General features: G+C 38.7%; 1 protein-coding gene across 3 annotated transcripts in view; it reads left to right on the forward strand.

Annotated features, from left to right (window-relative positions):
* QSER1 (glutamine and serine rich 1) overlaps positions 1–15,974 on the forward strand; it is a 77,804-nt gene that overhangs the window by 26,852 nt on the left and 34,978 nt on the right. For all 3 annotated transcript variants that reach the window (XM_059138994.1, XM_059139003.1, XM_059139010.1), the window contains 3 exons: positions 4,432–4,544; positions 5,141–5,302; positions 9,363–13,043. In XM_059138994.1, the coding sequence (XP_058994977.1) occupies positions 4,432–4,544; positions 5,141–5,302; positions 9,363–13,043 (3,956 nt within the window). The remainder of the gene's footprint in view (positions 1–4,431; positions 4,545–5,140; positions 5,303–9,362; positions 13,044–15,974) is intronic.

Here is a 15,974-nt window from a genome sequence, read left to right on the forward strand (position 1 = left end):
CCTAGCTGGCTCAGTCAGTCGAGCATGCGACTTTTGACCTTGGGGTTGTAAGTTGGAGTCCCAGGTTAAGTGTAGAGGTTACTTAAAAATAAAATCTTTTTTAAAAAATGGTTCTGTTCTTCTAACTACATTTTTTTAAAAGATTTTATTTATTTATTTAACAGACAGAGATCACATGTAGGCAGAGAGAGAGGAAGGGAAGCAGACTCCCCACTGAGCAGAGAGCCCAATGCAGGGCTCAATCCCAGGACCCTGAGGTCATGACCTGAGCCAAAGGCAGAGGCCTTAACCCACTGAGCCACCCAGGTGCCCCTAACCACATTGTTATAAGGATAAAAGCCACAGAGTGGGAGAAAATATTTGCAAAACATACATTTCACACAGATTTGATTCTAGAATATATAGGCAAAACCTAAAACTCAATAATAAGGAAACTAATAACCCCCTCTCCCCCAATAGGCAAAAGATTTGAGTATTTCACCAAAGAAGATTTCTGCATGGTAGATAAGCAAATGATGCGGCATTGTTATTATGGAAATCCAAATTAAAACCACAGTGAAGGAGGCACCTGGGGGGCACAGTCAGTTGAGCAGCTGACTCTTGGTTTTGGCTCAGGTCATGATCTCAGGATTGTGAGATTGAGCCATGGAGCCCTGCATTCAGCATGGAATCTGCCTAGGATTCTCTCTCTCTCTCTGCCCCTCCCCCCTCAAATAAATGTTGGAAAAAAACACAACGAGATACCACTGCACACTAATTAGAGTGGTTAAAATTTTTAAAAAGGAAAGAAAGAACTTAAAAATTGGGAATACTTAGTGCCAGTGAGGGTGCAGTCACTAGACCACATATGCATTACTGGGTGAGTGCAAAAGGGATAGCCACTTTGGAAAATAGGCAGTTTCTCTAAAGTTCAACATTACCAAGTAACTCAGCTATTCCCCCCCCACCCCAATATATTTAGTCAAATGAAATGAAACCTTGTGTTCACACGGAAACTTACGCACAAGTTTATGGCACCTTTATTCATAATTGCTAAAAAAACAGGAAAGAACCCAAAGATCCTTAAACTGTTAATGCATTTAATACAAGCACTAACCTCTGATGCGTCCATATAACAGAATGCTGCTCAGCTATAAAATGTAATGAATTACTGATATAAATAAAAAATGGATGAATCTCAGACAGTAAGCTAATTGAAAGTAGCCAGACACAAAAGGCTACATATTAAATGATTATATTCATTTGACATTTTGGAAAAGGCAAAACTGTAAGGACAGAGAATAGATCCTTGGGAGATGGTAGGAAGAGTTCACTACCGAGGGGCATGGGTGGAATCTTTTATAATGATGGGACTGTTCTCTCCCTTAGTTTTTGCATTGTTTATGTACTTGGCCAAACTAGAGACAGTGAATTTTATTGTATACAAATTATGCCTTAATTTTTGAAATTTAAAAAATGAATCTTGGGGTGCCTACGTGGCTCAGTGGGTTAAATCCTCTGCCTTCAGCTCAGGTCATGATCCCAGGGTCCTGGGATCGAGCCCCACATCAGGCTCTCTGCTCAGCTGGGAGCCTGCTTCCTTCTCTCTCTGCCTACTTGTGATCTCTGTCAAATAAATAAGATCTTTTTAAAAAATAAATAAATAAAGTACTGACTTTATAGGAAAAATATAATCAAGTTGATCAAAAATTAAAACCTTGTTAGTCAAACTCAGAAGCAGAGAATGGAATGGTGGTCCAGAGGCTAGGGGAAGGGGGAGATGGGGAGTTGCTCAAAGGATACAAAGTTTCAGTTATTTAACATGAATAAGCTCTAGAGATCAGCTGTAGGACATCTTGCCTGTGACACAGTAATGTATCCCATGCTTTGTTAAGTGGGGAGATCTCATCTTAAATGCTCTTACCACAATAAAAACTTTTTTTTTTTAAGATTTTATTTATTTATTTGACAGAGAGATCACAAGTAGGCAGAGAGTCAGGCAGAGAGAGGGGGGAAAGCAGGCTCTCTGCTCAGCAGGGATGCTGAGGCAGTTGAGGGGCTTGATTCCAGGACCCCAAGACCACGACCTGAGACGAAGGCAGTGGCTCAGTCCACTGAGCCACCCAGGCGCCCCCAAAGCTTTTTATTTTTGATGATGAAAGCTTTTTATTTAAAGACACTAAAAAACAAAAAAGCAATCCACTAGATTGGAAGGAAACATTCACAGTACATATATCTGACAAAAAATATGGATCCAAAATATAAGAAAAACTCTTACAATCCAATAGAAGAGCTAACTAAACCTGCTTTTTTTAAAGGCCAAAAATTGGCAAACTTCACCAGAGGAACTGAAAGAACAGCCTGTTGGCAGATAAAAACATGTAAATTAAACCACAATGAGATACCACTATATCTACCTAGAATCACTAAAATTAAAGACTGTTGGGGCACCTGGGTGGCGCAGTTGGTTAAGTGGCTGGCTGTTGGTGTTGGCTCACATCGTGATCTCAGGGTCGTGGGATTGAACCCTGTGTCAGGCTCCACACTGAGCGCAGAGTCAGCTTGAGATTCTCCCCCCTCTGCCCTCCTACTCAGTATCTCTTTCTCTCTCTCTTTCAAATAAATGAATAAATCTTTTTTAAAAAGGAAGACTGAAAACATGTCACAAGAAGGATGTAAAGCAAAAATGAAATGTTGATCCATTATTGATGGTAATGTAAAATGGTACATGCACCTATTTTATGACCCTGTAATTCCACTCCTAGATATTTAACTTAAGAGAAATGAAAACATACGTCCATGGAAGACTTGGATATAAATGTTCCTAGCAGGGAATATAGTCAATAATACTGTAATAACATTGTATGGTGACAGAAGGTAACTACATGTGTCATGGTAGGCATTTCATAATGTGTATAATTGTTGAAACATTGTGTTGTATACTTGAAACTAATATTGTATGTCAACTCTATGTCAGTTTTCAAGTCTACAGTGGTATAATTATGAAGTGTAAGATCTATGCATTTTTTTAAAAATATGAAAATTTAAGTGTATGTAGCATGTATATGAGAGGGAGAAAAGGGAGAAAGCTCATTCTTATTTTATAGAAGAAGAATACCTTTTAAATATTAAAAGAATGATGTAATTAGAAAGCTACCATTTCCAGTCTCCAGTGTGATAATTAGTAGATGATGTCTGAAACCTTTGGCTGTTGGGCACAAGATATTTACAGTCTTAAATTATACCTCACAATTGCATTTCAAAGGATAAAGAATAACAACATGGAGCGATCTGACAGATGTGCCTTATCCCCTTCAAGTTTATCATCACCAGTCATGACACAGACAGACAGATGTGTGCATCCTCACATGGTGCAGTGAGAAGTATAAAATCTCACTCGTGTACTTCTAATGAGGAATCACTCAGACAGACCCAGAATTTGGTATAGTCTACATCCAGCTAACTTGGATTCCTCAATAACAACAACTCTGTGCCATGAAATCAAGACAAAAGGGACCTGGGAATAGAGGCACTGTTCTCAATTTAGAGACATAACCAAGTGCAGTTCTTGAATTTTTATTGGATTCCGCATAGAAGGAGCTTCAAAATCCCACACATTTTGGCAACAATTGGGAAATTGGAATATGACCTCATGTCTATTAATGATTATTGGCTATATAGAAGAATGCTTAATTCCTAGGAGATATAGCTGAAGTATTTATGGATGCAATGTCATGTCTGCAAGTTATTTTCAAGCGTTTAATAAAAAAGAAGTGTGTGTTTATATCTGTTTATAAAGAAAAATAAAACACAGGTAACACAATGTTAATTAAGATTATTGAGTCTTAAGTAATGGACGTAAGACTATTTCAGTTTTTCTCTGGGTTTAAAATATTCAAAGTAAATATCAAGGGCAGAAAAAATATCTTGTTTTAAATTACTCTCAAAATGTCCAACTTTGAATTTTCTAGGTGAGTTATTTTAATTATCAATTAATTCAAGTTATCTGATACTCCATAGAATGTTAGAATTAGAGGGACTTAGAGATTATCTTGTCTAGTCCTTCATTCACACAGATAAGAAATTTAGTCTGTCATTAATTAAATCTCTTACTAAAATCACACCGGAAGCTCGTGGTAGAGCTCCGATGATGAACTCAGCTATCCTGTTTTCCACGATAACTGCTCTTCACACTATACCCTGTCACTGCTCTCCCAGTTAAAGGAAGTAAAGTTGAATTGAGGAAAATACTAGCATCATTTCTCTTCCTAGTATATGTCAATGTATTTTCCTCATTTTGACAGCGTTGTCAGACTCTATTTGCTCTATTGATGTGTAGGTCAGATATTTAGTCAAAGTCTTCCGCTACCTTTGATAATTGCTCTCCTAGAGATATTTTGATACTGTTGTTCGAGCTCTGTGTTTTCAGTCACATTTTTTGTTATCCTTTAGTTTAAGCTATGAAGAAGGACATCCCTCACACTCTGAAGCAGATCTCCTTCAGAGACAGACTTTTGCGGCCCCTCACCAGCTTCCTGGATATGCTACCACACCTCAGCCAACTGGTAAAAATGCTCTCATAAAATGAATCTGGCTACATTTAGTGATTAAGAAGAAAAATCAGTTTTCACACAGTGGGTTAGGAATGTGAGCAGGACATAACGGAGCCATAAGAAAAGTGAAAATGAAAATGAAATCAAAAGCTTTGTCTTTGGGGCACCGGGGTGGCTCAGTGAGTGAAAGCCTCTGCCTTCGGCTCCGGTCATGATCCCAGGGTCCTGAGATCGAGCCCCACATCAGGCTGTCTGCTCAGCAGGGAGCCTGCTTCCTCCTCTCTCTCTCTCTGCCTGCCTCTCTGCCTACTTGTGATCTCTATCTATCAAATAAATTAATAAAATCTTTAAAAAAAAAAAAAAAAGCTTTGTCTTTTACTGATAGAGAGTATCTATATAATTGGTGGGGAGATCTTTTTTTATAGATCTTTGTGGATTTTAAATTATGACTGTACTTGGTCAAACTAGTATCTGTTTGCTATTTCAAAACAGTTTAGGGTTAAGGAGCTTTTGGCCTCAGATTTCTGCGATTCTTTTTAAAATAAGAAATAATCATTTGATATTAATATATATTTTTACTTGATGATATATTTTATCTTCAAATGTAGGTCTTTCTGGAATATTTGATACTAGTGTGAACAGCGCCAGCACTAACACTAAAGAATCTTCAGTGATGAATTTTCTCTCTGCTGTTGAGTCCCGAACTGCTCAGGCTGCTTCTTCAGGAACTACTCTTTTACCACAATTCAGGGCTCCATCCTGGCAGACAGGTAATTCTTTGTTTTCAGAATTTTTAAATCCAGAAGAAATACTGATAAAAATACACTTCTTATGACCTTGTCACTGTATAGTAACTGAGAAATGAACTTTAAAACCTAGAATTTATCAGTTTTACATTGGACAGAATTCCAGTTTATCACTCTGATGAAAACTAAAAAGTTGAAGAAGGTAATAATTAAATATAAACCCTAGATATGAAGTTCTTATCTGGTCATTTAAGTGGTTACTTGACTACTTAATAGGAGCAAGCACTCAGTTTCTTTCATTTTTCCATTTCAGCTCTATTGAGGTCTAATTGACAGAAAATTGTAAGATGTTTAAAGTGTGCATTGTGGTGATTTGCTATGCATTACATTGTCAAAGAAATCCGCATCCATCTGGTGAATTAACACAACAATCACCTCACATATTCATCTTTTTTGGTTTTTTGGCGAACAAATTCATTTATCTTTGTGACTTCAGGCTGAGTAGGAAAAATAGTAAAAAACAATCTTGGGAATGATTTCATTAGAGTTACATAAAGTTATCCAGAACTGAATGGATAATGTCACTATTTAGTAAAGGCCATTATAGGCTGATATTATTGTATTTTCCCTATTTATATATACATTCCATTTTTCAACTATTTCTCCGCCAAAATTATTTGTTTTTTTTTTTTTTTTACTTTTTTCAAAGAATGAGAAATATCATAGCATATTTGAGGAGCTGTTTTAAAGTTTTAGTAATAGGTGCTCGCTTCGGCAGCACATATACTAAAGTTTTAGTGATAGGAAATAATACTTTATCATTGTTATAAATTCCATTAATAGAGCTTTTTGGTATGCTTTAGCAATGTTTTTTCCTGCTTCCAAGGAGATCATTAATGTTTTAGTGTGATGTAAAAGAGAATATTATAAAACAAAGTAGTTTCATTTTTTGCTTCCTGGAATAATTGCACATTTATATATTTAGTTAGATTTTCTACTCCAATTTCTATGATAAAATTATTTTATTTTATTTCATTTCATTTCATTTTAAAGATTTTATTTATTTGACAGACCGAGATCACAAGCAGGCAGAGAGGCAGGCAGAGAGAAGAGGAAGCAGGCTCCCCGCTGAGCAGAGATCCCAATTCGGGGCTTGATCCCAGGATCCTGAGAGCACAACCTGAGCTGAAGGCAGAGGCTTTAACCCACTGAGCCACCCAGGCGCCCTGATAATATCATTTTAAACATATATTTTAAATGTTATTCATTCTTTGAAGCTTAACTCTATTATTTTCTGTCTTCATAGTACTAATACTTTTTTGACATTTAATGGGAAGAAGTGAGAGAAGAAGGTTTTTGAAAGGGTCAGAGAATCTTTTTTTCCCTATTTTTCTAAATAAAAAGATTTTAATGACAGTTCACTAAAAAAACATGTAAACAATAAAAAGGCCTACGAAAGGGAAGGTGATAGTTCCTTATAATCGTTCCACTTTTGTAGAGAAGAGTTAGCAGTTGGTATTTACTCTTCTTTGGTATCTTTATGTATTAAAATGTACATATCCACTTAATCAGTATTTGTAGCAATAGTATTAATCAGTTATGCCATAATTATTTGATCATTCTTGTGCTGATGGACATATGGGTTTCTTTTTTTTTTTTTTTTTTTTTTTTTAAGATTTTATTTATTTATTTGACAGAGAGAGATCACAAGTAGGCAGAGAGAGAGAGAGGAGGAAGCAGGCTCCCTGCCGAGCAGAGAGCCCGACGTGGGACTCGATCCCAGGACCCCGAGATCATGACCTGAGCCGAAGGCAGCGGCTTAACCCACTGAGCCACCCAGGCGCCCGATATATGGGTTTCTACATATTAGCACACACAATAACTATAAAGAGTATTTGTGTGTACAAATACCTTTGTGTCCACTTATTTCCACAGAATAAATTTCTAGAGGTAGAACTTTTAGATCGTAAGGGTAAATGTTAACTTTTGCTACATGTGGCTAAAATGCTTTCCTGAAATGTTACTAAATCTCTTCTTGACAAAACTAATTTCTCATCAGCCTTTTATGATAAGCGTACATCTATTATCATTGGAATTTGTTCCTAGGAAGTCAAAACTTGAAATCCAAGATATTTTTAAGTGTGTGTGTGTGTATGTATGTGTGTGTGTATTTAAGAATTTTATTTATTAGAGAGAGAGTGCATGGAGTGAGGGGGTAGGCAGAGAAAGCAGGCAAGAGAGAATATCCAGCAGACTTACTTCTGATCAAGGAGCCTGTCGCAAGGCTCAGTTCCACGACCCTGAGATCACAACCTGAGCCAAAATCAAGTTGGACGCCTAACCAACTGAGCCACCCGGGGCCCCCAAAATGTATATATTTTGATAAAAGAAACTTCACAGTGTTCACCTCACTTAATTTTTAGATTTATTTATCATGTTAAATGTAAGCAGTTTGGGTTTGTTTGATTTTTTTTTTTTTAAGATTTTATTTATTTGGGGTGCCTGGGTGGCTCAGCCCGTTAAAGCCTCTGCCTTCAGCTCAGGTCATGATCCCAGGGTCCTGGGATCAAGCCCTGCATTGGGCTCTCTGCTCAGCAGGGAGCCTGCTTCCTCCTCTCCTTCTCTGCCTGCCCCTCTGCCTACTTGTGATCTCTGTCAATAAAAATAAATAAAATCTTTAAAATAAAAAAAGATTTTATTTATTTATTTGACAGAGAGAGAGATCACATGTAGGGAGGGGGAAGCAGGCTTCCCGCTGAGCAGGGAGTGCGATGCAGGGCTCAATCTCAGGATCGTGAGATCATGACCTGAGCCAAAGGCAGAGGCTTAGCCCACTGAGTCACCCAGGCGCCCCAAGCAGTTTGGGTTTTCATTTTAATATTATGGACATTTCACCTTGTCTATTGCTATTGCATTGAGATTTTAAGGTAAATTAATCACTAGAGATTATGTACATTTTTATTGTTTTCTTAATTTTCAGATGACCTTATCTAACATATAAACTCATTTATAGAACAACTATAGATAGGAATTGCTAATACCTTTGTAATTTTGTTTTTGCTTTAAGAAAGCTACCTGTTGGGGCGCCTGGGTGGCTCAGTGGGTTGAAGCCTCTGCCTTCGGCTTGGGTCATGATCCCAGGGTCCTGAGATCGAGCCCCATGTTGGGCTCTCTGCTCCGCAGGGAGCCTGCTTCCTCCCCTCTCCCTCTCTGCCTGCCTCTCTGCCTACTTGTGATTTCTCTCTCTCTGTGAAATAAATAAAATCTTTAAAAAAAAAAAAAAAAGAAAGAAAGAAAGCTACCTGTTTTGAGCAAGTGGGTGGCTCAGTCAGTTAAGCAACCAACTCGTGGTTTCTGCTCAGGTTGTGATTTCAGGGTCATGAGATTGAGTCCCACGTTGTATTCCATGCTTATGACAGAGTCTGCTTGGGGCGCTCTTTCTCTCTCTGGCCCTCCCCGCTGCACTTGCACGGTTTCTATCTCTCAAATAAATCCTTTTTTTTTTTTTTTTTTTTTTTTTTTTTTTTTAAGATTTTATTTATTTATTTATTTGGCAGAGAGAGAGAGAGCAAGAGAGGGAACTCCAGCAGGAGGAGTGGGAGAGGGAGAAACAGGGAGCCGGAAGCAGGGCTTGTTCCTGGGACCCTGGGACCATGACCTGAGCTGAAGGCAGACGCTTAATGACTGAGCCACTCAGGCGCCTCTAAAATAAATAAATCTTTAAAAAAAAGAAAGATTCTCTCCTTCTGCACCCCTCACGCGCGCGCAGAAGCGCGCACACACACACACATGCACACTCTCTCTCTCTCAAAAATAAAAAAAGAAAACTAGCTGTTTTTGAAATAAAATTTTTGAGATATACATGCAGAACTAAATTGTCAGGCTTTTCAGTCTTAGAGATTTTTTTTTTTAAAGATTTTATTTATTTATTTGACAGAGATAGTCTTAGAGATTTTAATGTGTTAAAATCTCTAATCTTTAATGGATTATGTAAGTCTCTACTATGGAGACTCTGTGTGTGTGTGTGTGTGTGTGTGTATTTGTGTTATAATTGCATAAAGTTTTTTGTGTCTTCTCTTCCTAGGTATGCATTCCTCAGCAGCAACTGAGCTGTTTGTTACTGGATCTTTGCCAACCACTGGAACACTTCCACCCTCTGCCCTCTCTGCTTATCAGCATCCCACCACCTTCAGCAATAGGAACTTTGCTACCACCTCACCTTTGGTGCTTCAGGATTCATCTTTTAACACTACATCAAATGGAATTTTAAATCCTCATGACCCTTTGCTACAAATCAAGACTTCCCAGGGAACTGTTCCGACTGCTTTGGCATTTGAGCGCCTGGGCAGTTCTGCATTAAGTAACAGCATACCACCTCAGTCTTCAACATATCGCTCAGCTCAAGAGTCTGCACCCCATCTTTTACAACCTCAATTTAGTTTGTTGCCTTCAGCACTTGGGGGAGCCCAGCAAACTCCTCAAGCCTACAGCTCAGCTCTCTTTACTAGTTCTACTGCTGCCATTGAAAGAGCTCTTCTTCGAGAATGTAGTGTTATTAAACACCATCAGCGGCCTTCAGGTACCCAGTCTATTCAGGCACAACTGACTGGTTCACAGCATTCCTTACATAGCTATCTATCAAATGCAAGTGTCGTTAATTTTCAGGAAACTAGCAGGCAGTCATCCTTATCCTGTAGCCCAATTGGAGATTCTACTCAGGTGAGCAATGGAGGACTACAGCAGAAGACCTCCCAGGTGTCAGTGGAACTTGCTCAGTCTTACTCATCTGCAATTCCATCATCAGGGTTTCCTCCTTCTACAAAAGGAAAAAGTTGTTCTACAAAACAACCACTAACATCAACTAAGACCCCCAAACCTCAAAGTATAATTCCCCCTGTGCAAACATTAAGCTATTCCAAACCTTTACATAATCAGAGTTCAGTAATATCGGGCCAAGCACAGATTTATTCTACAGCGCAGCTACCAAGCCTTTTATCAGTCAGTCAGTCCCAGAATTATGGTTTAGGACAGCCACACAATGTGCCATCTATTGTTCATTCACAGGTTTATAGGTCCAACAAAGTGGAGAAGTTGCCATCCTTATATAAAACATTGACTTTTTCTGGATCATCTCAGACTATAACTTCTGAAAACCAGACCCTTAACTATTCTTCTAATCAACAGGAAGTATTATCTTCAGTTACAAGTGAGAACTACCCTGCTCAAACGAGAGATCTATCTTCAGTTAGTCAGTCTCAAAGTTATTCATCTAGTCATTCTCAGGGTTTGTCACCAGTCAGCCAGACACAGGTTAGTTATTCATCTCAGTCACAAGTGTTGTCAGTTGTTAGCCCCTCAGAAAGCTACGCTTCAGGGCAGTCCCTAACATTAACAGCCCCTTCGCTTTCTTATTCTTCCACCTCTCGGGCTCAAAATTTGTCAGATACTAGCCCAACCCAGAATTATATTTCTATGCACTCTTCCCAAAATGCTCAGACTCAAGGGTCATCCTCTCCCCAGTCCCAAAAGTTTTTGCCTGCTGTCCAGTCATCATCTTTTGCGTCCTCCACTCACTGTCAGACATTACAGAACAACATACCTTCCCCTGATCCAAAGTCTTATGCCGAAAGAAAACTTGACTCAAATGTGTATACATCTTCAAAGCAAGAAGAGGATTTTCCAATGCAGGAGTTACAGGTATTACAACCACAAGTATCTCTTGAGTCATCGACCCAAAGGCTATCTGATGGAGAAATTAATGTTCAAGAACCAGCTTACAAGGTGTCAAAGGCAGAGGACAGATATTCTCAGAGTGTAATCAGAAGTAATTCTCGTCTTGAGGATCAGGTTGTTGGGATTGCCCTACAAGGGTCAAAAAAAGAAGAAAGCATGGTTGGTTCAGTGACACAGCTTACCCAACAAATTGGCCAGGTCAGTGCAGCAGCCCTTGATATTAAGAAGGCAACTAATTTAATGCAAACTTCACAAATAAGATTGAATGCTAAAGACCTCAACCAGCAGCATCCTCTTATACACAAGGTACATGAAGCCAAGGTCCAGGAGCAACATGATCAAATAATTAATGCTTCATCTCAGATTCAAATTCCAAATCACTCTTTAGGGCATGGCCATCAGGCATCTCTTCCCAATACACAGGTTCTTTTAGATTCTACCTGTGATCTACAGATTCTTCAGCAGTCAATACTGCAGGCAGGTTTAGGGCAAGTAAAGGCATCTTTACAAGTACAGCGTGTTCAGAGTCCTCAACAGATAGTACATCCTTTCCTTCAGATGGATGGTCATATTATTCAGAGCAATGGTGATCATTCTCAGCAGCAACTCCATCCTCAAACTTCTGAAATCATGAAAATGGACCTCTCTGAGTCTTCAAAACCATTACAACAGCATCTAACAACAAAGGGCCATTTTAGTGAAACAAATCAACATGATTCAAAGAATCATTTTGTTTCTCTTGGATCAATATGTTTCCCAGAGGCAATGCTTCTCAGTGATGAGAGAAATATTTTATCAAATGTAGATGATATCTTAGCAGCTACAGCAGCAGCTTGTGGGGTTACTCCCTCTGATTTTTCCAAGTCAACTTCAAATGAAACCATTCCAGCAGTTGAAGATGGTGATTCTAAATCTCATTTTCAGCAGTCATTAGATGTTGGGCATGTGACTTCGGATTTTAACTCTGTAACAGCTACGGTAGGAAAGCCACAGAATATAAGTGATATTTCCTTAAATGGAAATCAGGTCGCCGTAAACCTTTCACCGGTACCCACCCTCCAATCAAAAATGACTCTCGATCAACAGCATATTGAGACTGTTCAAAATAAAGCATCTAAAGTAATTTCACCAGTGGTCGGACCAAGTCATGAAGCCCAGGAGCAAAGTTCTGGCTCATTCAAGAAACAGTCTGCTACCAATCATGAATCCGAAGAGGATAGCGAAGTTCCTATCGATAATACGTTAACTAATAACAGAAGCCAAGAGTTTGTTTCTAGTAGGAGCATGAGTGGAGAGAGTGCTGCGTCAGAGAATGAGCTCACCGTAGCAGGTGATGACAGCGCTGGGTCGGTGAACCCAGCCAGAAGTGCCCTTGCACTGTTGGCCGTAGCCCCACCTGGGGAGGCCATCGGTGTCAAGATTGAAGAAGAAAACCAAGACTTAATGCATTTTCACCTGCAGAAGAAAAAACCCGGAAAGGGGCAAATGAAAGAAGAAGACAACAGTAATCAGAAACAGCCAAAAAGAACTGCCCAGGGCAAACGCCAAAATCCAAGGGGAACAGATGTGTATTTGCCCTACACCCCTCCTTCCTCAGAAAGCTGTCACGATGGTTATCAGCACCAAGAAAAAATGAGACAGAAGATCAAAGAAGTAGAGGAAAGACAGCCAGAAGTCAAAACAGGATTCATTGCCTCTTTCTTAGATTTTCTGAAATCCGGGCCCAAGCAGCAGTTTTCCACTCTTGCCGTCCGAATGCCCAACAGGACTAGGCGACCAGGGACCCAGACTGTTCGCACACTGTGTCCCCCGCCACCTCCGAAGACTTCTTCTACGACACCCACACCTTTGGTGTCTGAAACTGGGGGTAACAGTCCATCGGAAAAAGTTGATAATGAACATAAAAACTTGGACCATTTATCTTCATTTTCTTCTGATGAAGAAGATCCTGGAGCATGCAGTCATGATATTTATAAAAACGCCTCTACTACCTTAGCTACGGATGCTGCTTCTGACAAAAAGAAGAAAACAGGTAAAGTTTTAAATTTTAGGTTCATAATTAGGGATTTCCACTGTTTTTATGCTAATAGACTGGGTTTGAAGCCTTCTTACCTTGAAGCAGGTCTATAAGATTTTCAGGACAAAATGCATAGGTGGGTGTTTCAGGTACTTATTTTTTTTTAAATGCTCTTTCCCTATAGGAAAGCTTTGGGTGTTAGGTTGAAAACTTCTGTTTTGTTTTGTTTTGTTTACTTTCTACCACATGATACATAAATTACATAGTTCATACCTAGACTTCTTTAATCTGAGGCTTCTCGTGGTGGTTTATGGATGTGAGGCATTGTATTGGGGACCCTGGCTTATTTTCTTGGTATGTCAGTTTTACCTGAAGATTAGCATTTTACTTATAAACATGGTTATCTTATGCGTAGCATGCACATGAGTATAATTAAGATAAAATTTTCAAGTTTTGTGTAGGCTCCTGACTGTGTCTCCAAACCTTTGGGTGCGTGTTTCACTTTACTCTGTAGTTAAGAGAACACTTGGAGGAACTGTTTAAAGAAGCACTGCCTCAGGTCAGCTCTTTTAAGGAACGAAAAGATTTATGACAGTAAAATAGCCATGACCTCTGTGCGAGGACCCAGTAGCAATGCACTGTTACCTCCAGTACATAGATGGGAAAGTCGAGAGGATGTGAACTGTGCAGGTCCACACAGCTAGTAAGTGACAGAGCTGGAATCCGCACTCGGGTTTGTGTGGTTGTAGAGCCTGTATTCCTGCCTCGCTCTTTTGTGTAAGTCAAGTGGGTCTTTAAAAGTTAAACCTCGTTTTGAATGTACTTCTAGCTTCTCTCTGGACTCAAGACCACCCTTAACTGAGGTGATCGGAAACAACTGCTATTCCAAATAATCTATTAGCATAAACGTCTGCTAATACATTTCTAAAGAATTCTCGTTTTGTTATACAGGGAAATTAGTATAATGGAAAGTCAGTCTTAGAGTCAAAGACATTATGGATGTGGCTGATCCTGGTAAGGTTTTATACTCCTCTTTCCCCAATGCCGGGCGCTTTGCAAACCCTATTCCACTCTCCATTTGTAGAACAAAGCTTTTGTAATTTCTGTTTTAAAATATGAATCTAAGACTGTTTTCTTCCCAACAAGTGTTACTGCTTCATCTGTAGTTAAAATCATTACTGTCAACCCCATTCATACTCTTAGGTCTTCGAAGTTCTCTCGCTGCCATCCCCGCTGCTGCCTTCGGTGGAAGAACTCCTCTCTTGCTTCTCGTTAGAATCCTTTGCACCACACTCAGTGCTTCTGGGGGGAAACGTTAAAATGATATGTTAAACTTCTCCCTTTCCATATTTTATTTTCTGGTTCCACTCTTTCCACTTTTCCTCTTCTGTAACAACTGAATTTCTCATTGTTTCTGGGACCTGTAAGCCTGATTTCACACTTCTCTTTAGGCAGGTTTTCTAGCTAGAGTACCCTCTCAATTTTCTTCAGCCCAGCAGACCCTGTTACCTATGAAGACCATCTTCAAAGTCACTTTGTGGAAGTTACCCCAGGCAGAATTAGTGCTCATATCCTCTAAACACAGCCCTCAAATATCTCTGAAAGACAAATTTAAATTTTAATTGCCACAAGGTCTAATTTATCCATTTTTCCTTTTTTGATTTGTGCTTGTGTCCTGAGAAATCTTTGCCTAACCTGTGGTTACAAAAATGTTCCGTTGTTTTCTAGAAGTTTTTAACTTTTGCATTTTACATTTAGGTCTATGATCTCCACCACCCCCCCCCTTTTTAAAGTACGCTCTGCACCCCACATGGGGCTCAAACGCACAACCCTGAGATCAAGAGTCCCATGCTCTTGATCCCTTTTGATTTTATTTTTGTGTAAGGTGAGGTATGGGTTGAAGTTAATTTTTTGGCATGAAGAAGTCTAGCTTTTCCAGCACCATTTGTTGAAAAGAGTCCTTTCTCCTTTTATTATCTTTGCATCTTTGTTAAAAATCAGTTGGCCATATTTGTATGAATTTGTTTCTGGATTCTCAGACTTGGACTTTGTGTTTATGCTTTCAGAAATACCACACTATTTTAATTGCTGTAGCTTTACAGTATGTCTTGCGACAGGGTAGTTGTGAGTCCTCCAAGTCTGTTCTTTTTCAGAATTGTTTTGCCTATTCTAATTCCTTTCCTTTTCCATATAAATTTTCAAATCAGCTATCAGTATTTACCAAAAAAGAAAAAAAAATCCCGCTGGAATTATTACTTTGATTTCCTTGAATCTGTAGCAATTTGAGGAAAACTGAACTGTTCACAATGTACTGAGTTTTAATAATTCATGAACATATTTGATTTCTTTTATTAGTCTTTTATAGTTTGGGACAAATAGATCCTACATATGGTCTATAGTTAGTTAAATGTTTTTGGTGCTATTTATTGTGAATTATACTCTTAAAAGTTTTCAAATTCCAGTGACTTATTGGTAGATTATAAAAACACAGGGTTTTTTTTTGTTTTTTTCGTGTGTTGATCTTGCAAATCTGTACTATTCATTTATTCTAGGGGGCTTTTTAGATTCCTAAGAATTTTTTAATGTAGGAAATTGTATCATCTGCAAATAAGGGCACTTTTATTCTTTTCCAATCTTACATCTTTTTCACTCCTATCTTAAAACACAGGAATTAACATTCCTATATAGTTTTTTATGAAAGTGTTGAGTGCTGACTTCCTGAATATGTTCTTGATCTTTGGAGGAAAGAAATCACCCTTTTGCCATTGAGTATGATCTTAACTGTAGGTTTTTTGTAGATTTCTTATCACACTAAAGAAATTCTTTACATTTCCTAGTTTGCTTACAGTTTTTATAATGAACAGAGGTTGAATTTTGCCAAATGCTTTTTCTTCATCTGTTGAAATGATTATGTAGTTTTCATATTTAGTCTTTCAATATGGTGAA

The sequence above is a fragment of the Mustela lutreola genome, chromosome 1 (genome assembly GCF_030435805.1).
Source record: "Mustela lutreola isolate mMusLut2 chromosome 1, mMusLut2.pri, whole genome shotgun sequence".
In the NCBI taxonomy this organism is placed as follows: Eukaryota; Metazoa; Chordata; class Mammalia; order Carnivora; family Mustelidae; genus Mustela; species Mustela lutreola.